Source organism: Schistocerca americana, chromosome X (genome assembly GCF_021461395.2).
Source record: "Schistocerca americana isolate TAMUIC-IGC-003095 chromosome X, iqSchAmer2.1, whole genome shotgun sequence".
NCBI lineage: Eukaryota > Metazoa > Arthropoda > Insecta > Orthoptera > Acrididae > Schistocerca > Schistocerca americana.
Window position 1 is genome coordinate 139,103,226 of NC_060130.1, and position 27,922 is coordinate 139,131,147.

The window sequence follows — 27,922 nt, forward strand, 5'->3', positions numbered from 1 at the left end:
TCTCCAGTGCATGGTCAACTATTCTTTTAAACTGGAACTATAGTTCTTCTACATGCTCCTGTGCGAAGCTAAAAGTTTCAAGTTCCTCATTGAAATATGACCCTACTACTTTTTCTGTCTAGTTTGCTGAATATATAAATCTTTCCACTTGTTTTAGTTGCTCTTTGTGCTTCAGTATTCATTGTTGCTATAACTGCCTCATGGTCACTAGTACCCATTTTAATGTGGACTTCCTCAAAGAGGTCAGGTCTGTTTGTTGCCATTATGTCTAATGTATTTCCATCATGAGTGAGTGGGGTTCTGAAATATGTTCTAGTAGTTTTCAAAGAAGGCATTTAGTACTGTTTCATAGGGTGGCTTGTCACACCCACAACTAACAAAGCTCTAGTTATCCCAGTTGATTGTTAGATGATTAAAGTTTCCTCCAGTGGTTACAGTATGATTAGGGAATTTATGTACAAGCAAACTGACATTTTCTCCAAGGTTCTCAGTTACATCAGGAGATGGGACTGGTAATTAATAGAAGGACCTCATTATGATTTTATGTCCACCCTTGAAACTGTGTCTTTCCCAAATAGTTTCAGATGCAGCTTCAGTTTCTATCTTTGTGCATTTGAATTTCTTGTCTTCTGTGACAAATACACCGTCTCCACAGCCCATTTCCCCATCCTTTCGGTATGTGCATAAATTATCCCTAAAGATCTCTCTACTGCTAACTTCAGGTTTTAACCAGCTTCTAGTATTATGAGCTGTACTGCTTTAGGAGCACTTGAAACTCTGGAACTTTCTTGTGAATGCTTGGGCAGTTAACCATAAGGATTTTGATGCTCTCCCCCGGGGATGGGGAGTGCATTTCTTTGTATCTTACACTAATGCTTCTGGGTTTCTTACAGCTATAGTTATCTGGAGTGCATGGAAAGTTGTCTAATCTTAAAAAAAAAACTCTTGTGTGCAACCCCCCCCCCCCCCCCCCCCCCCCCACACACACACACACACACACACACACATACAGTCAATTACTTTGATAGCTGTCCCTGATCTGTAGTGCACACCTGACCCATTTAGTGGGCCTCTCCTCTCAACATTATAGCGCAAGTCTAGACAGCCACAGCCTACCTTGTCATAGAACCTTTGAAGTCTCTGGTTAAAGCCTTCCACTCGACTCGGAACCAGGACGACATGTGTTCTGGGGGCTATGCTGCCGATTTTGAGCTTCATTGAAATTCCGGGAGCAAGGCCAGTATTCTCAACACACTGCTAGTCATAGGAATCGGCCAAGTATGACCTTGGAGCCCAGATGATGGATAATGTTTGTTCCAAAGTGCGCCATAGTCTGTAGTTGATCGCACCCTGTTCCCTCGATGACTACTGGAATCTGAATGATGGCTTCAGGCATACACATTGAGTGCACTTGGTGTTCCTACCCATCCCTTGCTTCCTTTCCCTTATTGGTATCATTACTGCCATACATATGAACTGCCAACAATTAATAGACCCTACCACTTTGTTTTTGCTGTTCCTTAGATTAAAGTGATCCACTCTAAATGCTCATTTTTGAGTAACTGCAGAGTAACAAATCCTACAGGTTCATTCAGATAGTTTATATTCTCTTCACTTTTCGATCACAAGCATCTACATTCAGCAGTTCGTCTTAATGTACATTGGATTTGTTGTTCATATTCTGATGATCATCTTTTTCTTGTGCTTTAGTCCCACATCAGCACAGGATTGGCATGTTTATTAATGAATTTGGCATGGCTAATTTAAGAGATGGCTGGGTGCCCTCCCTTTGCCATCCTATTACCCTCGGGGTTGACTACATCTACCCTATCTGTCTGTTGAGGTGTTATTCATGTGAAAGATACCAAAAGCTTTCCAAGTGTGTGCAAACAGTGTAACTGAGGTGGGAAACAGGTTCCACCTCAATATTCACCTAGTGGGATGTAGGAACCACTTAAAAACTACATCCAAGTTGGTTGGCATACTGCCCCTCATTGTTAATCCACCGAACAGATTCAATCCGGGGCTGGCACAGCTACCCATCCTGTAAACGGCACTTTAACTCATATGGCCATAGGGATGGGCTTGTAGAGACTACAATATTTTAATTAATCCACTGGGAGAATAAATCAATTCATCTTGTCTTTTCTTCGTAGATTGAAATGGTTTTGGATCGAGCATTCTTCCTTTCATTTTGAACCAGCACTGTTTAACTGATTTCACAACAGTATGGCTGTCCACAGCAGAAATGAAGAGTAATGCCTTTGATCCATAAGTTACACGTGACAAAATCATATGTGATTGTTTCATTTAGAAACATGTGGCACATGAAATACTTTGACGTGGCAGTGTCACTGTTCTGGCTACCAGTCTAACCTTTAAAGAGTCAGCGACAGTAAATATGTTGAAAGCTCTGAAGATCTGGTGAATAAAAATCATTTTAGCTTTAGAAAAAGTAAGTCAACTCAACAAGCATTTGTGATGATGAGATATTTAGCAATGGGAGAAAGGTATAAGAAAAAGTTAATTTTTGTAGACAAGAGACAGGTGTCAGAAACATTGGTATTAGAAGACATTTCAGAAATTCAACACCTAGAGCACACATTTGTGGTGTACTTCCACACCACCATTGTTTTCTGTATTCCATGTATTGAGGCCCAAAAGTGGATTTTCTCTAGAAATGGATTCTGATAAAGCAATCTTGAAAATTTTGTATGTGCATTTATTACATTCTGAAAGGAGAGGGAATAATTTGATACAGCTGTGTTAAAAAGATTTCCCAGGTGCTTTTTTTTTTTAAAAAAAAATTTGTGTTCTGTATTGACAATATTCTATTGAAAATTTTAGGTAATTCACATTGTTGTGAAGTCTGTTCTGTTTCTTGGGTACTTAGCTCTTCTTGTCTCAGTTTTCCAAGGTACTTGCTTAAAAATAAACTGTAGTTGTCATTGTAGCCAATGGGTAATATTTGTAATTACAGCACAGTAAGGCATTATACTACTAAATCTATGATTTTTCTGTGGCGTGCTTGAAATGTGTGATATGGAAAATGAAAATTGGGTTCATTATTTGTGTAACTTTCTATCAACACACTACTGCTGGTGTGCAAGGGTTTGGTGCATGGCTGTTAACACATTCTCACACATCTCTATGATTCCAAGTGGTTTGCTAAGTTTATTATGTCAACATTCACTATACAAAAGTCAGTGTGCTTGTCTGCAGTGTATATTCATTGCATGTTTGCATAGTAGATTTGTGGAGTAAATTCTTTGTTTTTAGCCTTGCTCTCTGATTAGATTTGTTTCCACCCATAATGCATGTGTAGAATTCCTTGCCATATAAATTTAACTGTTCTGAGCAGTCACAAGCTTAATATTTTCTTGTGTAATAATTCCCTTGTGTTTATTGGTATGTTGTATGTCATTATCTAGTATTGAAGTAAAGCTTTGCATTACAGCGAGTCTTTTGTATTTTCAGGCGTAAGTCTGTGGAGAACCTGTTAATATCTAGTCACGACGTAATTGGGAGTAGCATCAGTTCATCCTTGACGTTCAACACAATGACTTTACCCTCTGCCTGTCATGTTGCTAATCCCAATGGCTCCCTGGAACCACGGTAAACATGGCTTGTGTGACGTTAGCTAAAGAAACTGTGATTTGTTCATCATTTAGGCATTAATATAAACTTTTATTGAGCACTGCATAGAAAACTACAGTGGCCACAGTTTCATTTTTAATGTAATTGTTGAGCATAATGTAATCATCCCATGTACTGACATTGTATTATTATCCATTCATGCTTTTTGCCCTGTATTTGGGCATATTTCTTCAGACAGGTACATTTGCCTTAATATGTACTAGAAGTACAGCTTAATTTGATATAGTGAGCTGCCTGTACCCACTGTCTTACCTGAGAACATAGTGTTAAGCTTTTTAAATGTGTTAGTGGGTTTTGTTTGCTGTTTGCCTTTTGTGTTGATCAGTAATTAACACATACCTGTCCTCCTGCTGCTTTTTTGTGAAGGTGCCCTCAGATATCATGTGTGAGTGTGTTCTATGTAGGTCTCCAAGCCCAAGTACGAGTCCACAGTCAAGTCCACGCCCGTCCCCCCGACAACAACACAAGCGGGACCATTCCAAAGGTGATATTATACTGACTGGTAACAGCAGCACAACTGTGGAGAAACCAGATACTTTTGAGGTTAGTGGGGTATAGTGTAAGATCAGAATTGTCTGTGGTATTTTTATTTTATAATTCAAGGGACCCAAAAGAAATAAACATGATATATGCAGGCATTTGTTATTGAACAATGTTTCACAGACTGTGTATTTACTTATTTGTTTCTTTCCCTTTGCTGCTAGGAATATGTGGTACTCAAGTCAAGTTTCCAAATGAGATGCATTTCAGCTGCATGTTAGGATTTTGAGCTTACTTATCAACTTTTATCCATTCATGCTACTGTAACTTTTAGGAAATTTACATTATTAATGCTTAGATATTCATTTGCTATCACAATGCAAAATCTGTATTGATTTAGGTCCAAAGTTAATTTGCCTTGTGCTTATTATAAGGCAGATGCAAAGGACTTTCAAAAAGTGGAAACAGTTATTTTCTGCTTCGAATATTGAGATTTTTGTTGTCATTTTCATATGATAATTATAAAAAAATACTAACCATATGATTTATGACACGGACTAGAACATGTGTTCTTCCTCCTTAAAACCTTTGGAAAGTTCTGGTACAGTTTGATATTATGACTGAATGATTTGAGATTGTAATTGCCTGGTAAGGCTCCAGACAACTTGCAGTGTTACAGAAAATTAAATGCTTGTTTCGACAATGGGGACACGTTTTAAATAGTGAAGTATTTGTGGTAAATGCTGTGGGAATATGCTGGAAACAGTGGGGAAAGATGCACTGTTGAAGGGAAGGAATAGACCAAGGTGGTGGTTGGGGGGAGGGCTGTAAGTAATGTTTTCAGTATAAAACAGCTGTTTAGAGAAAGAGACCTCATCACTTGCTTGAAAGCCATTGTTTCAGGTTCAGTTTTAGTTGAAAAGTGAGCTGTTTGTTGCTCATAACTTACTGCTTTGTGTAGTTTATGTGGTGGATAGTTATTCTGTGTTATTTACTTGTTCTTTTTGTTCATTGTTGTGTTGGCATAGATTCCTGGGGAAACATTATTTACTGTCATCATACTAGATAGTGTGACAGTAGTGCTGATACGTATTTGTGTGTGTAATACATGGCAATCTAACTAATTTCTCTTATTCTAAACCTTTAAATATAACATAAAATTTAATTTTGAGTAATTGATACAGTGTCTTATAGCTTTATTGTTTGTGGGCAACAGAGAAAAAGTCCTATGAACATATGCGCGACCTGTTTGCAGATGCCACATATTTATAGTTATGTTGTCCATGTGGTTGTAAGCATGCAGTTGATCTAATTCCATACCTAAATACTTGGCCTGCTCTTTAATTTTCAACATGTTTTTAACACAAAAAGTATGATACAACCCAGAGCACTGAAATTGTTAAGAGGAATAACTGCATTGTGACATGAATGTCATATTCTTCATTGTTCTTTCATTGACATTTGTTTTGTAAGGGTTTCCCAAGAACCTCCCATACATGAGTAAGCCTTATTTGTATGCAGAATTCTGGTCACTTGGAGCTGAATTGTTTGCTGTGTTTGGCATCAGCTATTCAAAGCCATGAACATTCCAAAGCCTCTGGATAGGAAGAACCGGCAGGCATAAAATTCTAGCTGCATACTGTTTTACGGTTTTGTTCATCCTCAGTTGGAGTATGGTAGTCTTGTATGTAGGTCTGTGCAATTTTAATATTGTAAGATTCTCCACTCATTGCAGCTTGAGGTGTTGGAGCATATACAGTCGGCCCGATGTCCAGCATATGTGCAAATACTGCATAGTCACCACTAATACAGGGTTATTACGAATGATTGAAGCGATTTCACAGCTCTACAATAACTTTATTATTTGAGATATTTTCACAATCCTTTGCACACACATACAAAAACTCAAAAAGTTTTTTTAGGCATTCACAAATGTTCGATATGTACCCCTTTAGTGATTCGGCAGACATCAAGCCGATAATCAAGCTCCTCCCACACTCGGTGCAGCATGTCCCCATCAATGAGTTCGAAAGCATCGTTGATGCGAGCTCGCAGTTCTGGCATGTTTCTTGGTAGAGGAGGTTTAAACACTGAATCTTTCACATAACCCCACAGAAAGAAATCACATAGGGTTAAGTCGGGAGAGCGTGGAGGCTATGACATGAATTGCTGATCATGATCTCCACCACGACCAATCCATCGGTTTTCCAATCTCCTGTTTAAGAAATGCCGAACATCATGATGGAAGTGCGGTGGAGCACCATCCTGTTGAAAGATGAAGTCGGCGCTGTCGGTCTCCAGTTGTGGCATGAGCCAATTCTCCGGCATGTCCAGATACACGTGTCCTGTAAAGTTTTTTTTCGCAGAAGAAAAAGGGGCCGTAAACTTTAAACCGTGAGATTGCACAAAACACGTTAACTTTTGGTGAATTGCAAATTTGCTGCACGAATGCGTGAGGATTCTCTACCGCCCAGATTCGCACATTGTGTCTGTTCACCATTAAGAAAAAAATGTTGCTTCATCACTGAAAACAAGTTTCGCACTGAACGCATCCTCTTCCATGAGCTGTTGCAACCGCGCCGAAAATTCAAAGCGTTTGACTTTGTCATCGGGTGTCAGGGCTTGTAGCAATTGTAAATGGTAAGGCTTCTGCTTTAGCTTTTTCCGTAAGATTTTCCAAACCGTCGGCTGTGGTATGTTTAGCTCCCTGCTTGCTTTATTCGTCGACTTCCGCGGGCTACGCGTGAAACTTGCCCGCACGCGTTCAACTGTTTCTTCGCTTACTGCAGGCCGACCTGTTGATTTCCCCTTACAGAGGCATGCAGAAGCTTTAAACTGCGCATACCATCGCCGAATTGAGTTAGCAGTTGGTGGATATTTGTTGAACTTCTTCCTGAAGTGTCGTTGCACTGCTATGACTGACTGATGTGAGTGCATTTCGAGCACGACATACGCTTTCTCGGCTCCTGTCGCCATTTTGTCTCACTGTGCTCTCGAGCGCTCTGGCGGCAGAAACCTGAAGTGCGGCTTCAGCCGAACAAAACTTTATGAGTTTTTCTACGTATCTGTAGTGTGTCGTGACCATATGTCAATGAATGGAGCTACAGTGAATTTATGAAATCGCTTCAATCATTTGTAATAGCCCTGTATTTTCACAGCAACTACAGATGATGCAGAATGCGTAAAAGGTCTCAGCACATCTATAGTCACCTCTTTCCCTACTGTTAACCGTGACTGCTTGGAACTGTCTATGAGCCAAACATTCACTTGGTATTCAGGTAAAGCAACATTAATGAGATACAAGTGTCTTGATACAAGGTTGGTACAGATTCCCTTGCTGGCTACTTGTGAGACTCTTAGAGTTTAAAACTGACAGTGTGCAGCAAGTTCTGTACTCCATACTATGCCTTTTGAAATAATTTTTAATGATGATTTTAGTACAGTAATTTGAAGATTTTCATACTGATAGGCACAATAGAGGGGCACTATTGCTTGCTCCATTAATTTCCCCATCTGTGGACTCAGGTTACACATGCTGAATAATATACTGTGTTCAATACCAAACTTAATACAGAGTTGTCAAAAGTCATGGAAAGCCACTGGATGTTTGCTAGTAATGATTCACTCATTTACTAGCTGTCAAAACTGCAATAATTCTATGAACCGTTAGAATCTTTCTACAGATATACTGACCCTACAGCACTATCGGCAATTGTTATTGTATAGCTACTGTTGGGTTTGAGTATCAGCAACATCCCATAAATACTTGATTGGGTTAAGATGGGTGATTTGGGGAGGTGAGGGGGTAGCAACTTGTAGTTGAGGATCCACTGGACTGTTCATCAATCCTCCTGCTTTCAACCATAGAGAGGTGACATGTCAAATTGTACTGTTGAAACATGGCATCTCTGTCAGGGTACTCTGTTACTAGAAAGGGATGGAGATGGCCTACAAGAATATCTGTATAACGTGCATCTTTCATTGATCATGCAGATAGACAATGGGGCCTAACTGTGACCATGTGAACACAGTCCAGATCATAACTGAACTGTGTTTTGACTTGACACAACCTTGATGACACGTAGGATCCATAGCTTCATGGGACATATGCTATTCTGCCACCTGCCAATAAGCTTGTCAACAGGCTGTGTTGCATGTTGCCACTGTTTCATGGTCCATTGATGATGTTTGTGGTCCCATACCAGTTCTTAAGCTGTGTTGGGGTGTCTGCAGTGGGACACGAGTTGGATGGCTGCTGCTGAAGCCTATGTGGTGCATTTGGCTCTATGCAGTCATCATAGGAACAGGATCCTGACACTCCACATTCAAATTGGTAGCTACCTGACTCACAGTTAGACTATCCATTGTCTTGTATGGCCGTGGTGAGGTGACAGGATGTCCATTCGGTACACACTCATGGTAGCCCTGTTCTATGGTTTATGTGTGTGGAAACATTGTCTCTGTGATATTGAAGCCCTATCTTAGATACTGTTGATCTCAGAAACCTGAATTCTTTTAGAATCTATGACCCATTTGTCGTGCGCTGATTATCATCCTGTGTTCAAAGTTGATTGACTCTTGAGATGCTGCTGTGTTCATTACACACTTCTCTGTAACAGACTGCTCAGGTATTGTTTTCACACTCATGCCGTATGTCACTTGTAGCTGCAAAATTCAGGTGTCACATGTAGCACATTGTCAAATTGGTCAACCCTTTCCATGGTCCTCAGGGTGCTCATATGGATGATCTAGCATCAAGTGTGAAAAGTCATCCGTTCAGATTCCAGGTGCGCTCAGCTGTCCACTCAGTAAATGTACCCAGAAGAGTCGCTCCAAAGTAGCTAGAACATCCTCTACCTATTGCAAAGGTAGCACATACGACAACTACGGAAGCATATGATATAAATCACTTAACACAGTGTGGATCCTCATAAAATTTGTGTTGTTGGTGTTGAGGGATACGAAATGAATGTGTGGGAGTCTCAGTAGCTAAGTCTCGAGTCAACATGACCATAGTGTCTTTCTCTTCAACCAAGGAGAGATGATGGCAGCAGTTCTCACAAGACTTTGTATAAGACTCTCCCCATTGACTCAGGATTATTCCCCTAATGAGAGGATGCACAGGTGTGTGGTACTTGTGTACCAATTTTGGTATGCCACGTTACAGTTCCTTGTATTTTATTTGCTGACAAGAGGGAATTCTCTAAATTAATCATTCATCTCTGTTTTAAATAACAACTGGACAAGTTCAGTTGAAGTATTAAAAATTTATTTATTTAGTGTCACAGTTCCTCCCTAAGGTGTTAAGCCTAGATTTAAATGTGTATCAGAGTGGCAGGCTGTTTTGAATTTTTATATCAGTAGTCAGACAGACACTTATTTATATCAAACATTGTTTTTAAAGTAGTTCTTTTTACTGTTCACATTTGATTAAGAATTAATTTCTTTGTACCTTTGTAGTTGTATGAAAAATTTGAGGTCTCTCTGTCTGTGTGTGTGTGTGTGTGTGTGTGTGTGTGTGTGTGTGTGTGTGTGTGGGCGCGTGCACGCGGATCTCCCCACTCCCCTCGTGTACACATGCTTGCTTTTATCATATTTCAGAGTGACAGGATCTTTCCCATTTTTATAGTAGTTGTCATCAAGCAATATTTATCTCAGATGCAGTTATAAAAACAGTCATTTTGCATTTGTTATTGGATTTTAATTGAGAAGTTTGTTATCTCATGGCAGTCTCCATTGTTTTGTCATATTGAAAGAAAAGTATTTCTTTATACAAGCACTGATAACTTTAAAGTTGAGCACCCAGAATCCAAATGCATTAGAACCAGACTGTGTGAAACGTGTTATCAGATTTTGTCTCAAACGCCAGCAGTTCCATTGATTTCTACAGTAAAGAATATACTTGTATCATATGGGCGTTTCCATCTCTTCTTCCTGCAGTGATTATCGATGGTGGGGTAGATTGTGTTGCTGTTTAGTGCTGCGCCACATTACATGTTAGAGAGAGAGAGAGAGAGAGAGAGAGAGAGAGAGAGAGAGAGAGAGAGAGAGAGAGGGGGGGGGGGGGGGGTTGGATAGTGAACGAATCAGTGTTTTTCTATTGTCTGGAAAGAGGGCAAACTTGCTCACTGTAGTGGAAGAGAGTTAGAGATCATTTATAGAGATAAAAAACAGCAGGGACCCCAGCACAGAGCCTTGTGTCACTCCAGTGTTGACTGTGCCCCAGTTAGATGAAGCTAGAATTCCATTACTGCCAGTAATTGTTACCCTCTGTTTCCTGTCTGTTAGCCAAGACTTAACCCATTTCCCCACTACTCTGCTTAACCCATAATTCTGTTTTATTATCATAATTTAATGGTTGATGCAGTTAAAAAGCCTTGGAAATGTCACATAGGACTCTGATTGGTACCAATTCGCTGTGAAGAGATTGCAGAATTTGATCAGTGAGAGAGAAAATAGCATCATCTATTGATAGGACTTGATGGAAACTGAATTAACAGTGACTGAGCATCTTGTGACCATTCAAGTGATCAACAGTTCCTTTGAACACCAGACTGTAGGACCAAGGGAAAATATATTAGCTGGGATGCTGGGCAATGGTTGTCTCAATTTTTTCGTCCTTCTTGAAAAGTGTTTCATACATGTATATTTTAATCACAGTGATACGACACCATGACACTGGGATTCATTAAATATGTGACCCAGGACTGCATGTGTGTATTAATGATGGTGCCCAAGTGCCCATGTGGAAATATTATCAATCCCAGGATAACATCAGTTTTTCATCTCATTGAGTTTGCTTTTGATTTCACTAAGTGTGATGAGAATTACATGCATCTGACTTTGGTGCTGCTAACTTTATACAGTAGGTTTAAGAAGTCACTCTCTGAGGCTTTACAGCCAGTTTCCTCTGCAGCTGTTAATTGTCAGTTGTATATATTAGCAACTCCCTCAATGTTTATTACTACACTGATCAGCCAGAACATTATGATCACCTACCTGATAACTGCTATGTCCACCTCTGGCACGCATAACAATGGCGATGCATCATGGCATCGAAGCAATGAGGTATTGGTAAGTGTTTGTAGGGAGTTGGTGTCATATCTGCACACACAGGACACCTAATTTCCGTAAATTCCGAGGAGGGGAACCATAAGGTCTTGATGCAACATTCAATCACATCCCATATTCATTCGATAGGGTTCCGATCTGACAAGTTAGTGGGGCAGCACATCAATGGGAATTCACCACTAAGTTCTCCAATAGTTTCATTACACTCCTGTCCTACTGACATGGCATGTTATCTTGCTGAAAAACACCACAGCCGTCAGGAAACATGATCCTCGTGATTGGACATATGTGGTCTGCAACCTATGTACGATACTCCGTGGCCATCATGGCGCCTTGCATAAATTCCAGTGGACCCATGGATGCCCATGTGAATGTTCCCCAGAGCATAATGGAGCCACTGCCATCTTGTCTCTGTCCTGCAATACAGGAGTCAACGAGCTGTTCCCCAGAAGACAACAGATTCACTCCCTCCAATCGGTGTGATGAAGAAGGTATCAGGATTCATCAGGCCGCACCACACACTGCCAGTGCGCCAGTGCCAGTGGTCTCGTGCCCTTTTCGGTCGTAGTTGCTGATGTCGTGGTGTTAACATTGTCACATGCATGGGTCACTGGCTGCGGAGGCCCATCGTTAGGAATGTTTGGTGCACTAAGTGTTCAGACACACTTGTACTCTGCCCAGCATTAAAGTCTGACATTAATTCCATCACAGTTCACTGCCCGTCCTGTTTTACCAGTCTGCTCTGCCTAAGTCTGACATCTGTAATGAGGGGTGGCCGCCAAACTCCACGATGCCTGTACGTGGTTTCACCATGTGTTGAAGATTTTTACCACAGCACTCCTCGAACACCCGACAAATCGTGCAGTTTCTGAAATGTATGTGCCGAGCCTTTGGGCCATCACAATTGTGCACCTTTCCCATTCTACACGCGGGCAGCATGCTCACTGATACTGCATGCACCGTGCATGTGTGTGACTAGCAGTCATTCCTCACCAGGTGACTCCGCTCCCACCTGGATGGATTTATATTGATGGTAGGTCAGTGGTCATGATGTTCTGCCTGATCAGTGTATATTTCCCTGTAATGTATTTATATATAAGACATGCATTCTACTTTCTTCCCTCACTATCCCTTTTTATAACTTGCCATATGTTGTTTACTTTGTTGTAGGTATTGTTAGTTTCAAATGTGATGTACATAGTTTTGGATTTTTAATGACACTCTTTTAAAACATTACAGTATAATCAATAGTTCTCCTTGTTTTATGGGATAATAAGATATCCATACTGATTCATGTAACTTTCTCTCTGTTCTACGTGAAATTTTGATTGCTCTAGTAACCCAGGGTTTTGTTTAGTGGCCTGTGGACTGTTTCTTACAGTTTTTTGGTTGTAAATACAGTTTCTATGACACGTACTCATTAGCACGTGCGCGCGCACGCACACACACACACTCACTCTCTCTCTCTCTCTCTCTCTCTCTCTCTTTCTTTTTCTCTTCCAGCAGATTGAGTGGAACCCTGTACATATGGAAATGAATGTTAATGACAAGTTGTTTAGCCTGTTCTCTAATAAGTTTGTGTAATTGTTTGAAGCTGTATTTCCAAAAATAAAAAAAATCATACGAAATAATTCTCAAGTCAGTAAATGGAAATCCTGGATAGAGGGATAAGACTTCCCTGTAGAACAACAACAAAAATTATGTGTATCACAAATGATATCTGGTGATCCTATAAAGAAAGAAAACTATAGATTGTTCTGTAATATTTTAAAAAGGGTCGTGTGTGTGTGTGTGTGTGTGTGTGTGTGTGTGTGTGTGTGTGTGTGTGTGTGTGTGTATGGGGGGGTGGGGGGGGATAATGAATTTTCTCCTGCCATGACTGGCTATATTATAGTAAAAAATACCCACACAGAATGCTCAGTTGTCTTATGAGCCACCAGAAGAACTTCAGAACTACTGCAACTTTGCCTCTGTCTTTCAGAAGGGAGCAGTTTCATTTTAGTGTGTGGTGTGTGCAGTCAAATAATTATACACTTTCCAGATGTTAACCAATTGGTATTCTGTCAGTCATTCCTTTGTCTCTACTGTATTAACTTTCAGCAAGTGAATTGTTTTGTGTCTTCAAAAAAAGTAACTTGTATGGAAACTGTATATTGCATCATTTTATATAGGTCAGTTACCTGAATCCAATACTGATACCAGAAACTACCACAATCTCAGAGGCAAAAATACAGGGTTAATCTAAATGATGGATCCATTTTCAAAACTTCATATTTATTCAGGTACAAATCCAAAATGAACAAGCTTTATACCAATGAAAAGAGGAAGTATCAAAGTTTTTTTCATAATGTTTGATATCAATTTAATAATATTTTAAATATTTGTAATTAATCTGAATGAACTGTGGAACTGAATCACTGTTGCCATACGCTCAGTAACATCAGATATACCTTCATGTGTGTTGGACGAGTTTGGCTACCATGTTGATGTTTGCCATGCATCCAGCAGTCACCACATTGAACATTTATAACATTCATCACATTTCTAATTACAAAATTTTTTAAATTGATATCAAACGTTATGAAAAAAAAAAAAAACTTTGAAACTTCCTCTTTTCATTGGTACAAAGCTTGTTCATTTTGGATTTGTACTTGAATAGATATGAATTTTTGAAAATAGGTCCTTCATTTAGAATAACCCTGTATGATGTGTTGCATGATTAATGATTAAGAAATGTTAAGAATGACTGCATGACAGAACCGAGGTTAAATGTTGACAGGTTTCCTGTCAAGGTATGACATGTCAAATTCAAATTTTTTGGGAAAAGCAAATACGCAGAACTTTTAAAGTTGGTGTTTTGAGACAGTTGTGTTGTATGCAGCTATAGCAAAAAGAAAGAGGGAAACTAAAATTGAGTCGCTGAAGAGTAGACTCACGTGGCTGTGCTAAAATCTGAGCTATGGAGATCGGTGCTTCATAGTAACTGTTGTAGTAATCTGTAACCTTTGCAGTATGTGTTTCATGAGGGGTCAGTTTCCTGATATATTACAGTACTCATTAGTAAAATTACTTTATAAAAAGAAGGAAACAGGTTAATGGAGACAATTACTGGCACTAGACTTAATTTGCCACATTTGCAATTCAGATTCAGGAAGGGATCACAACCATACAAACGTACTGTATTCTTTTGTGTATAAGACACTTGGAGGGCTAAGAGATATGCTAAGGACAGTAAGGGTTTTCTCTTGATTTATGAAAAGCATTTGATTGTGTAAACCGTGCAGTACTTTTATGTAATCCGATATAAGTGACTACCCTATTTGCTTGCTTGCTTTACTTCCCATGTCCAGGTGAGAGCATCTAAACGCGTTTCCTCCAAAACTCTGCAGCTATAATGGCCTTTTCATTGCACAAAAAATAGATTTCTGCTGTGCAAACAAACTCCACCCATGGGCAAATAAGCAAATGTTCAATTGTCTGGGTTTCTCCACATTCGCTCTGTTCGTCTTCAGAGTAGCCCCACTTGACCACGTTTACTTTGCACTGTGTAACTTTTGTTATCTATTCAGTGCGCTGTGTGTGCTGTGCTGTAGTTGCTGCCCCTGTGATTTTGTCTGTGGGGTGCAGGTTTGTATTTTGCAGAGTGTGTCCAACCATAAAGATAGGAGGCCAGTCTCAGGTTGGCCTTCTATTGGTACTATCCATTGGATAAAGCCCTTACTTGACTTGAGACAAGTTAGAACTGTTTGGTGGTTATACATTAAGTGCTGTGGGTCAATTTGCTGCGTTTTCCTCTCTATTTCACTTACTGTAAGGGACGTTCAGAAAGAAATGAACTGGAGGCATAATTACAGAAACCAGTAACTGTATGTTAGAAGAATTCGCCCTGGCTGTTGACACACTTGTCCCACTATGACACAAGGTGGTGAATGACTGTCTCATAAAACTCCCGGGGCTGCGATGTTAACCAGTTCTGCGTGTACAGTTGGATGTCGTCGTCCAAGGTGAATCGTTTGCCCCCTCAGAGCCTTTTCAAGGGGACCAAAAATAGCGTAATCACAGGGGGAGAGGTCCGGACTGTATGGAGGGTGGCCAATAACCTCCTACTTGAATTTCTGCAGGAGTGCCGCGACTGTGTTGGCCGTATGAGGCTTTGCATTGTCGTGGAGCGGAATAGCCGCACGGTTGAGATTGCTTGGCAAAGGGTGGTCAAGGTTTTCGAGTAACATTGGGCATTCACTGTTGTCCCGTGCTGCAGGAAATGAAGAAGAACGTCAGCATAACCTTTCCTGCACTGATGTGCATGACAACATCCAGCTGTATGTGTCGAACTGGTTAACATTGCAGCCTCGGGAATTTTGAGAGACAGCCATTCACCACCTTGTTTCACAGTGGGACAAGTGTCTCAACAGCCAGGGTCAGTACTTCTTACATACAGTTATTGGTTTCTGTAATTGTGTCTCCGGCTTGTTTCCTTTCGAACACCCTTTATACTTTGCATTTGTTGCATTTGATATTAGGTGGTGCTATGGCTGCAAGTGCAAGTGTGTAAATTTTGTGGACAGTCTCATTTAAAGTGACATCAGTGTGTTTGGAGTGGCTAGATCTTATTGGTGCTGCATATTCTCTGGCTGCAAAACATAGTCCCATTGTTGATGATCAAAGAACTTCAGGTTGTGCTCTCTATTTTGAACCAGTCAATTTAAGTGTAATGTTGTTTCTTGCACGTATTTTTCCTTTTAGGTCAGTGCAGTGTTTTTTAAATGACAGTGTACGGTCTATGGTAATTTCCAAGTATTTAGGTTTGGTGCAGTGTTGTACTCTAACATCTCCCTATTCTGTTTCCAACTGTTTTTAGGCTTCTCTATTACATAGGTGGAATGTGCATATTTTCATTTTTTCTGCATTAGGTGACAGGTGATTTTCTTCATAGTAGTTCCCCAAGGAATGCAAAGCCTCTGTCTGTTTTCTTTCAACCTCTTCAAATATTCTTCCTTGAGCAAAAGTGGCAGCATTGTCTACATGTATGCATCTCTCTATTTCCGGCTGTGTGGCTGGTCATTTGTGTACATGTTGTACAAGATAGGGGAAAGAACGCTCTCTTGTGGTAGTGCGTTCTTTTGGTTTCTCCGTCTACTTTTCTTCCCTTGGAAGATTGTGTAGAATCTTTTGATTCTGCAACATTCCTCTTAACGTGTAAGTCAGTCAAATGTCCTTCGTTACTTCATAGCCTTCCGTGAGAAGTTGTTGGTGGTTTACTGTATCATATGCTGCATAAAGATCAAGAAAACCAACAACCATTATCAATTTCATTTCAAGACAGTGTTATATGTTTTGAGTCAGATTTGGTATTTGACTACAACATGCTTTCCGTGGCGTGAATACAACTTGTTCAGGGATAAGTTTTGTATCGATTCTGGTTTCTATTCTTGACAGAATAATTCTTTCAAATAACTTACATAGGTGGCAGGTTAAGGAAATAGGGCAGAAATTTTGTGCTCAGTAGACTCTTTGCCGGGCTTTAGTAATGTTATCCTCCATAGTTGGGGAATCTGAAATGTTTCCAAACATATGTTCATCGTCCTCACTAGCCATTCATTAGTTTTTGGACCAAACTGCTTTATTTGTTCAGTTCGTATGTCATCAGGGTCTGCTGCCTTATTTTCTTTCAGTTCTTGCATTGCTCTTCCCAATTCCTCAGTTGGGAATGGAGTTTCTAGAGATTTGCTGTCACCTCCTATGTTTTGATTGAGATTTTACGCCTTCTGTCTTGTCTTGCCATTCGGTAGCAGTTCGTGAGCAGTCTGGTTTGGAGTGATGTTTGTACTAAATGGCAGGCTCGTAAGATCATTTCTAAGATTTTTTATCAGCCTCCAGCCTCTTCGACTGTTCCATTTCATCTCCAGATTGGTTAGTAATTTAACCCCTCTCTCCCTTCTTTGTTTAGCTATGTTTCAGAGTAGTGCACCTCCAATTTCAATTTTATCTGCTGAGAAAGCATCTATGTTACACTTGCTGTGATAGATGATAAATAGTTCTTGTGAGCTTGAGTCAAAGCCAGGTATAAATCAGGTCATACATTCAGAAGGAATATACCTCCTTGACATTTTCTTTATAAGTTCAATAAATTCTTTGTAGTTCTTTGGGTCTGCTTCTATGTTTTCAACTTAAAGCTCAAGTTCTTCTCTGAAAGCCATACATTTGCTAATACTAAATAATAACATTGTTGTGGTCTTTAGCATGAAGATTGGTTTGGTGCAGCTCTCCTCACTAGGTTATCCACTGCAGACTGCTTCATCTTTGCATAACTACCACAGCCTACATCCACTTGAACCTACTTGGTTTCCCGCTACTGTTTTTACCCCCTACACTTCCCTTCATTACCAGATTCATGATTCCCTGATGTCTTAAGATGTGTCTCGTGAACTGATGCCTTATTTTAGTAAAGTATTCATAAAAATTGCTTTTCTCTCCACTGTGATTCAGTACCTTTTCATTGTTTATTAGATTTACCCATCTAATCTTCAGCATTGTTCTGTACTACCACATTTCAAAAGCTTTTAGTTTCTTGCCTGTGCTGTTAACTGTACACATTTCACTTGCATACAAAGCTATACTCAAGATCAATATCGGAAAAGACTTCATATCATGTACATTCATATTAGATGTTAACATTCAGTTGGTGAGAGATCTGGAGAATGTGCTGGCCAGGGCAGCAGTTGAACATTTTCTGTATCCAGAAAGGCCTGTACAGGACCTGCAACATGCGGTCATGCATTATCCTGCTGAAATGTAGGGTTTCGCAGGGATCGAATGAAGGGTAGAGCCATGGGTTGTAACACATCTGAAATGTAAGGTCCTCTGTTCAAAGTGCCGTCAATGTGAACAAGAGGTGACAGAGACATGTAACCAATGTCACCCCATACCATCACGCCAATTGATACGCCAGTATGGCGATGACGAATACACACTTCCAATGTGCGTTCACTGCGATGTCGCCAAACATGGATGATAGTCGATCCTGCTGCAAACATCATCGAACTGTTTGTGCAGATGGTTTTTGTCTTGCATCCGTCCCCATCTGTTGAGTCGGGGATCTAGACGCCGCTGCATGATCCGTTACAGCCATGCGGGTAAGATGCCTGTCATCTCGACTGTTAGTGATACGAGGCCATTGGGATCCAGCATGGCGTTCTGTATTACCCTCCTGAATCCACCAATTCCATATTCTGCTAACAGTCATTGGATTTCGATCAACGTTAGCAGCAATGTCGCGATACGATAAACCACAATCGCGATAGGCTACAATCCAACCTTTATCAAAGTCGGAAACGTGATGATACGCATTTCTTCTCCTTACACGAGGCATCACATCATCATTTCACCAGGCAACTCTGGTCAACTGCTGTTTGTCTATGAGAAATCGGTTGGAAACTTTCCTCATGTCAGTGCGTTGTAGGTGTCGCCACCGGCGCCAACCTTGTGTGAATGCTCTGAAAAGCTAATCATTTGCATATCACATCATCTTGTTCCGGTCGGTTAAATTTCGTGTGTGTAGCACGTCATCTTCGTGGTGTAGCAATTTTAATGGCCAGTAGTGTAGTTCGCAACGGAAACAGAACAGAGATTATCACTAATGGCATCACTAGATACAAGCCAAACAACCTAGTCTCTTCAAAAACAAATTTAAGTGCATACAAATAAATCTACAGTGATCCAGAGCTGCAACAGCTAACCTAATACAGCTTATTGTGGAATATCAGATTGACATTGCTTTCATACAAGAATCATATTATTTTCAACAAAACATACGTGGAATCACTAGAGGCTACAAGATATTGAGCCCATGTGACACAAGGAAAAGGTCAGCAGTACTGATAACCAACAAAGATATTGGTTCCATAATGATCAGCCACGTGTCCAACGAAGATTCAGTATTTGTAGAAACAGTAGAAGAAAATTCGCGATTTTTAATATATAGTGTGTACGTAGATATCGCAAAATCGATCAAAGATGACCTGAAAAAATTGACGACATGATAGCATACTGTAAAGAAGTTTGTTTAGTAATTGCTTTGGGCAGCAGTTAGAGATTTAGCATGTGGCATGATACAGTAACAACCTACAGAGGAAAGAAGCTAAAAGAATTTCTGGCTTCCAGTAATCTGTACTTAGTAAGCAAGGGGAATCATGGACCAGCCTTTGAAAATAGTAAAGGAAAGAGCAATATTGATTTAGCTATGACCACCTATCATCTACTGCCGATTATAAGCCAATGGACGCATGGTGAAGAAGAGTGTTTCTCCGAACACACGATTATTACCTTTAGCATATGAGTGTGCCCAATGGTATATGCTGGAAGCATAATCCAAACTAAAAACAATTATTGTTAGATACGAAAGCCTGAGAGACTTTGACTGGTACTAATGGGAAGAACTTACATGCAATTATTTGCTAAACACACTTGCACAACTTAAAAAATGGACCGGAATTTGACAGAAAAAGTTCAAGCGGAAACAAATACTGAAACTCCTATCCTGGAATTAGTATTAGTTCTAGATACCTCATGCAATAAAGCATTCAAGATAAAAATCAGCTATGGTATAGTACTGGGTGAAAATCTGTCCGCTGATGGACAACTGAGTTGACTACAGTGTGTGTGTGCGCGCGTGTGTGTGTGTGTGTGTGTGTGTGTGTGGGGGGGGATATTAAGACAGGGAGCTACAAAGGCAACGGCATTGTAAAGAGAACAAGGAATACAGCCCAGCTATACAGAAAGCAAAAATGCAGTCCTGGAAGCAATACTGCAGCTTCATCCCAACAAATAACCCTTGGAACACAGTCTGTCAAACCACATCAAGGAAAATCAGAAGTAATAATCCCATGACAACTCTAAGCAAAATGACAATACAACAACAACAACAACAACAACAACAATGGATTTAATCGAAATTGCCACTTATACGCTTGAATATTTTGTGTCTGAAGATGATCAAACTCAAGATGTGAAATACCGTAAACTAATAAGATCTCAAATGCTACGGCCCAAAAGAACAGTAGATGATGAAGCTTTTTCTCAGACAGAAATAGAGGAAATAATAATGAACGTACCTGCAAACAAGACTCTTGGTGAAAATGGTGCTACTAGTAAGATCAATCATCAGTTGCATAGTTTTTTCCCAGCTATCTTACTGCTTTATATAACACTTGTCCAAAGAACAGGTTGCTTTCTGAGATGGTGGAAAAGAGGTAAAATAGTATTCATTCTCAAACCTGGTAAAGAAAACAGCACAAAAGTGTCCACATTTCGTCCCATCAGCCTTCTGTACATGGAGGGAAAAGAATTGGAAAGGCTATTAGTTATACAATTATGCACCATGTCTCCTCTAAGGATCTCTTAAGCAACAATCAGTATGGATTTACTACTTGGAAAGGTACAGTCGATGCATTGTTGGCTGTTCAGAACTTCGCAGAGGAAAGCGTATTACAAGGGCAGTGTGGTAATGGTCAGGCTTGATGTTCAGGGAGATTTTGATGCAGCTTGGTGGCCCAGATTCCTTAAAGTGCTGCTAGAATTTGAATGTTGTAGTAACTTACATAACCTAGGTAAAATTTATGTCATTGATAGAACAGCAGTGTTGGCATTTAACAACATCAAACAGGAAAAGAAGGTAACAAAAGGGTACCTGCAGGGGTCCAGGTGTTTGGAATATCCAGTATAATTCTGTGATGAATTTGGATCTAACACAAAAACAGTAGCATTTGCAGATGATTTAATTGTATTGACCAAAGTATATACTAATGAGAAGAATCATAGCTTGGGCCCAAAAGGCCAAATCTGTTTGTAATGAGGAAAAATCGAAAGTAATGGTAATAACAAAGAGAAGGTGTAAAGAAAAGGCAACAGTTGGTATCGTTCTAAACAATAATGTTTTGCAACAAGTTGAATGATTAAAATACTTGGGTATAATTATTGAATCTAAATTTATGTTTGATGAACATACACAGTACATAACTGAAAAATGCTCGGAGCTTATTCCTTCCTTTTATAAATCAGCAAGGTTCAACCATGGACTTGGTTCAGGAGCAGTGACAATAATTTACAATGGTCCTACACTACTAATATCGGCATATGCAGCTCCTGTTTGGATTCACACCCTAAGAAGAAAATATAACTGTGTGAAGATTTGACGAATCCAGTACTTGATCAACATAAACATTGCAAAGGCTTACAGAACGATGTCCGATGGTGTGTATTCTAACATGCCTTACACCAATAATTATTAAACTCCAGGCAATTGCGGAAGAATATAAAATTACAAAAATTGAGCACTTGGCCCATTCTATAGACACTGCTTTAGATTACAAACAGTGGCCCCATCCAGCAAGTAGAGTAACTTCAGAAGGAAATTACAAATTCGGAGAATGGAATGGGTTGATGAATGGTAGTAACCATTAATGGCACACTTGCCTATCAGTTAAAGTGCACATGGACCATTAACCAAGCAGCAATCGTGTGAGCCTTAGAGAAACTAGAGAACTTACACAAAATTTATGTTAAAATGGCAACAGTAATACACACAAGCAGTCAAATTACACTGGATTCATTAAAAAATTCCAGGAATCATAAATATTCGTAAAGAGATAAGAAACAAAATTAAGGAATTGCATCGGAGGAAATGATGTACTAACTTTGAATGGACAAAACCCCATGTAGGAACTCCCAGGGAAGAACTGGCAGACAAGCTTGCCAAACAAGCAGCTCGCGAAAACGCAACAGAAAGCTACAACAGAATCCCTTCATCTGTGACCAGAAGAAAGTTACAATCCTCTTCGAAAGAAAAATGGGAAAGAGAATGGGCTGAAACTGCAAAAGGGGCAACCATAGAAGATTTTTTTCCAACTGTTCAACATTGTCTTCTGATAAAGTTGCTGCAGTCATCTAACATTATGACAATGTCAACAGGACATAGAAGATTAATGTCTTACTACCATCGGTTCAGCCTAGCCCCAAGTGCTGCTTGTACATGCGGAGATGATGATGATGATGATGATGATGATGATGATGATTAAACATTAGATCACCTGTTATGGGTGTGTCGTGAACTTAATACAGGGAGAGATACTTCAAAGAAGAACATTACAAAAACAGGAGGCAGCTAGCCCGTTGATAAACCGGTTTCAGTAAAGTTACAAAGCAATTAAGTTCACAAATTTTGCAATTTAATAATATTTCCAAACATATAAATATATATTTTACTAAAAGTTTTTTTTTTTTAAAAAAAAGGAAAAGAAAATGGTGTTCTACTTGAAAACTGTGTTATCAATCATACAGAAGTTTACTGTTGTGAATGTAATTATTAGTATACCGTTAATTATGTTCTACCTGGAAACTTTATACTGCTCATACAGAAATTTCCTATTGTGAATACTTTTCATCCAGCCGACCGGAGTGGCCGAGCGGTTAAAGGCGCTACAGTCTGGCACCGCGCGACTGCTACGGTCGCAGGTTCGAATCCTGCCTCGGGCATGGATGTGTGTGATGTCCTTAGGTTAGTTAGGTTTAAGTAGTTCTAAGTTCTAGGGGACTTATGACCACAGCAGTTGAGTCCCATAGTGCTCAGAGCCATTTGAACCATTTGAACTTTTCATCCACGATGATGTAACTCATTATAATTAGACTTTTACTTTTTGTGTTATGGTATCTAAACATTTAGTATTACAAATACTGTAATGGGACATGTTGAATAAACGAAAATGGAAAAAAAGCTTGCAGCTCAGCTTATTGCAGGTAACACACTTTAAGTTGTACAAAGAACTGAAGGTGTGGTGTCGCCGCCAGACACCACACTTACTAAGTAGTAGCCTTTAAATCTGCCGTGGTCCGTTAGTATATGTTGGACCCGTGTGTCGCCACTATCAGTGATTGCAGACCGAGCGCCGCCACACGGCAGGTCTAGTCTAGAGAGACTCCCTAGCAGTCGCCCCAGTTGTACAGCCAACTTTGCTAGCAATGGTTCACTGCTTACATACACTCTCATTTGCCAAGACGACAGTTTAGCATAGCCTTCAGCTACGTCATTTGCTACGACCTAGCAAGGCACCATATTCAGTTACTATGGCTTCTGAACAGATAAAATTGTGACTCATGTACCGTCAAGAGCGACGTTCGTCATTAATGGATTAAAGTTAAGTATGAAACTAATTACGTCCGCTTTCTGAATTCTAATTCCTTGTCATGTTCCAGACCTCACGTCAGTATAGTTCTTCCCTCCTCACGCCAGCCTGCGTGAGCTAAAAAGCGTGCATTTCGGCCTCCTCTAGTAACACGGTGTTGGCTCTTCAGCCAACACAACAGAAGGAATTGTAGGACAGCTAACAAACATATTTTTTCCAGCACATACCTTCAGTGACTAACAAATATGCTGCTCATGAGTCGTGTGCAGTTCCAACAGCTAGAAAGAGACTTGGAAGGCTTCTCGCAAAGACACAAACTAGCAGTTTGAACAGTGTGGTGTTTCACTATGCCTGAAACCTTATTTCACAATTTTTCACACTAAGAAACGAGTCTGTGTGAAATTTGTATGCAGTGACAGTAGACAGACAGTAAGATATAATGTACTGCCATAAAAATAGTTACAAATAAATCAGAGTTTGAGTTTTCTTCATCATGTGATTTTTCTAAATTCTTAAAAACACCTTAGTGATTTCTATAACTGTGATTCAAAGCCAATGCATTCCAATGAAGTTTCTTTCATGTAGTATTAAAGCAGAAAAGTGCAATTTTAAAGTTATATTAAATTTGCCACTATCCATTCAGCAGATTTGATGCAGTGATTTTTTAAAATATTGGTGAAATTGCCTGGTTTCTATGGATGGGCTATAAAACAGTCCTGGTACAGAGTGCGTTAACAGACTAAATGAATCCTGTGTATTTACAGTATAGGTACTGTAAGACAGAAAGTCTGTTTGTTGCCGGTGTCAAAAGGAACTTCAGATTCAAAAACTTAGCATTTGAATATTTGTTTTAATGCCTAGTACTTATCTTCAATCCTGCTTTACTCCACTAGATAAATCCAAAATCAGGATATCTCAATACACAGGGGTGTGTGTTATAACTTCAAGTTGAGCAAATATATTTCAAGGAAGACGCAATACATGAAAGTCACAGATCAAGTACGCACAGTAAGACATGTGTACACTTTAACAGTCAAATCATAACTGAGCCCGAGTCTAGCGGCCGCTGGCTGGCTGGCTGCTTACGTGGTGCCGCTGCTACATGGCTGACAGACAGCGCCGCATATAGAGCACGCTCGTAACTGCGCGGCGGCACTTTGAAAGATCAGCGAGTCACAACAGTTTTTGCACAGGTCTGGGTGGAGGTGGCCTGTAGATTGCTAATGTCCATAGGTGTTGTTAGACTGGCCATAAAGTCTCGAGGAGGAGGCTTCCCGTACGGACGGAAGTGTCCCTGATGATAACAGGTCGAGGTGACAGGAGACGTGGGGGCCGAATCTGCTGGAGCCCTGTGCACCAATCTGCCCGTTGCGGCAAGTCCGGTTGTTATAACAGGAGACATGGGCGATGTGTCCGCGTCTGTAGGAGAAGGTGGCGAGTAGAGTTTCTCCGACAGATGATGGTCATCTGGTTCCTGCATGGGCACGTCTCCTGGTGGCGTCAGTTCTTGTGCTGGCACCGATATGATGGTGAGAGGACTGCGTTGCGAGTAATGAGAGATCCCAGTATCCCGAGCGTCAGGTAGAGCCGAAGGTGGTGTAGCGGCATCCGGAACAGGCGTTGCCAGCACACGAGTCTGAAGCTGGTCCGAATGATGCACTGCAACACCGGTGTCCATCTGGATTTCATACAGGCGTTAGCCACAGTGTCGTAAGATGCGGCCAGGACTCCATTTTGGCCGCCTGCCATATCCCCGTACCCATACAAGGTCGTCAGCGGTGAACCGGCCAAGCGAAGACACCCATGGCCGAGAGGTGGAAGGCCGCAGAAGATGAAGTAGCGTGCGGGGCTGTTGGCCATGTAAGAGCTCAGCTGGGCTGTGGTCGCCCATGGGGGTGAAACGGTAAGGAGCCAGGAATTGGAGAAGTGCATCATCAGCAGCAGAAGAAGTCAGGAGTTTCCTCATCTGAGCCTTAAATGTGCGGACCAGTCGTTCAGCCTCACCATTTGACTGTGGATGGAACGGAGGGGCCTTGACATGCATGACGCCATGATGGGCACAAAAATCCGCAAAATCGGAAGAGGCAAAATTGCGGACCATTATCAGTAACAAGAGTAGAGGGAAGGCCTTCCAAAGAGAAAATGTGAGCTAGAGCATTGGTGGTTGCCACGGTGGTAGGCGACGTGCAACGGACAATGAAAGGAAAGTTAGAGAAGGCGTCAATAACGAGAAGCCAATAAGTACCTAAAAAAGGTGCCGCGAAGTCAGCATGAATACGCTCCCAGGGCTTCTCAGGCGAAGGCCACAGTGACAAAGATGACTTCGGGGCGGTGGCCTGTGACGCACAAGGGTCGCTGGCAGCGACCATGTGTGCAATTTCAGAGTCGATGCCGGGCTAGTACACATGATGGCGCACTAGAGATTTTGTGCGAGAGACACCCCCATGCCCTTGGTGAAGGAGGCGCAAGATCGAAGCATGCAAAGACGCGGGTACCACTACACGCGGCGAAGCATTTTCGGTGGAAAGGAGGATAACACCATCCCTAGCCGTGAGGCGGTAATGCGAAGTGTAGTAGTTCTGCAACAGATCAGAAGTCTTAGCAGATGGACGATCTGGCCAACCCTTCTGAATACAGCATAAAACCCGGGAGAGGGTAGGGTCAGAACCCGAAGCAGCCGCCAGCAAGTCCCTGGTGATGGGGAACCTGTCCACAACCCGCTGCTCGGCAACATCCAGGTGGAAACACAAAAGTTCGTCCCTGTCGAATGCCAGATCAGGACCCATGGGAAGGCGAGACAGTGCATCAGTGTTCGCATGTTGAGCCATCGGCCGGAAATGAATCTCATAATTGAAACGAGACAAGTAAGGAGCCCAACACTGGAGGCGGTGTGCAGCCTTGTTGGGAAGTGACGTTGATGGATGAAACAAGGAAACAAGTGGTTTGTGATCTGTAACAAGATGAAATTTGGATCCATAGAGAAACACAACAAACTTATGAAGAGCATAAATAATGGCCAAAGCTTCTTTTTCAGTTTGAGAACACTTTTGTTGGGCATCTGTGAGCGTTTTGGAGGGGTAAGCAATGGGTTGTTCAGAACCGTCACAACCCCGTATTGAGAGGCGTCCATGGCAAGAACAAGATGTTGGCCAGGTTGATAAGTAGCCAGGCACGGGGCCTGTTTCAGCATAGTCTTCAATTTCTGGAAAGCCGCATCGCATGATGCAGACCAGTGAAAAGGCACATTTTTATGCAACAGGTGACGCAACGGCTGAGCCACCGAAGCAGCAGACGGTAAAAACTTGTGATAGTATGCTATTTTCCCCAAGAAGACCTGCAGTTCCTTAACAGATGTAGGGTGGGGAAGGGCATCGATCACAGCGACAGTTTGCTGAAGCGGACGAATACCATCCCGAGAGAGTTGAAACCCCAAGTACGTGATAGATGCCTGAAAAAATTTTGATTTCTGAAGATTACACTTAAGACCGGCAGTCTGTAAGACATGAAATAGTGTGCGGAAATTTTGAAGATGTTCGTCAGTGGTGGAGCCAGTGACAACAATGTCGTCCTGGTAATTTATACACCCAGGGAGAGTGAGCAATAATTGTTCCAAGAATCGCTGGAAAAGAGCAGGGGCGCAGGCAACCCTGAGTGGCAATCGTTGGTATTGATAGAGGCCGAAAGGCGTGTTAAGGACCAGAAACTGCCGGGAAGCAGCGTCGAGAGGAAGTTGATAAGCTTCTGACAGGTCAAGTTTAGAAAAATACTGGCCTCCAGCAAGTTTAGTGAACAATTCTTCAGGTCGAGGCATAGGGTAAGTGTTGATAAGGCATTGAGCATTTACAGTGGCTTTGAAATTGCCACAGAGACGAATATCACCATTTGACTTAGCCACAACAATGACAGGAGGGGACCACTCACTGGAAGTGACAGGAAGCAAGACCCCTGAAGCAGTGAGACGATCCAGCTCCCGTTTGACCTGATCAGGAAGGGCCACAGGAATGGGCTGAGCCTGAAAAAACTTAGGCCGAGCAGTGGGTTTGAGCGTGATATGATCCTCAAAATCGTTTGCATGGCCGAACCCAGGAGAAAAAAGGGACGAAAATGTCGTCGACAAGGAATTCAATTGGGCATAAGGAATAGCATCAGAGACGATATTGACAGTCATCTATGGAGAACCCAAAAAACGTGAAAGGCATCGAAACCAAAAAGATTATCCGTGTTACTATGGTCAACCACAAACATGGGAACAGTGCGAACGACGGATTTGTAAGATACCTCAGCATTAAATTGTCCCAAGATAGAAATCTTCTGTTTATTGTAAGTCCGTAATTGCCTAGTGACAGGTGACAGGATTGGAGAACCCAACTGAAGATATGTCTGAGAATTGATGATATTGGCAGCAGAACCAGTATCCACCTGCATGCGAACATCCTGACCAAGGATTTGGACAGTGAGGAATAACTTCCCTGAAAGGGAAGAAGTACAATTGACAGACAACACAGAATGAGAATCAGCGTCATGTTCATGAACATCAT

General features: G+C 41.1%; 1 protein-coding gene across 2 annotated transcripts in view; it reads left to right on the forward strand.

Annotated features, from left to right (window-relative positions):
• The window catches only part of LOC124556720 (protein Aster-B-like), a 236,821-nt gene that overhangs the window by 12,762 nt on the left and 196,137 nt on the right, over positions 1 to 27,922 (forward strand). For both annotated transcript variants that reach the window (XM_047130710.1, XM_047130711.1), the window contains exons 3-4: positions 3,478 to 3,615; positions 4,062 to 4,200. In XM_047130710.1, the coding sequence (XP_046986666.1) occupies positions 3,478 to 3,615; positions 4,062 to 4,200 (277 nt within the window). The remainder of the gene's footprint in view (positions 1 to 3,477; positions 3,616 to 4,061; positions 4,201 to 27,922) is intronic.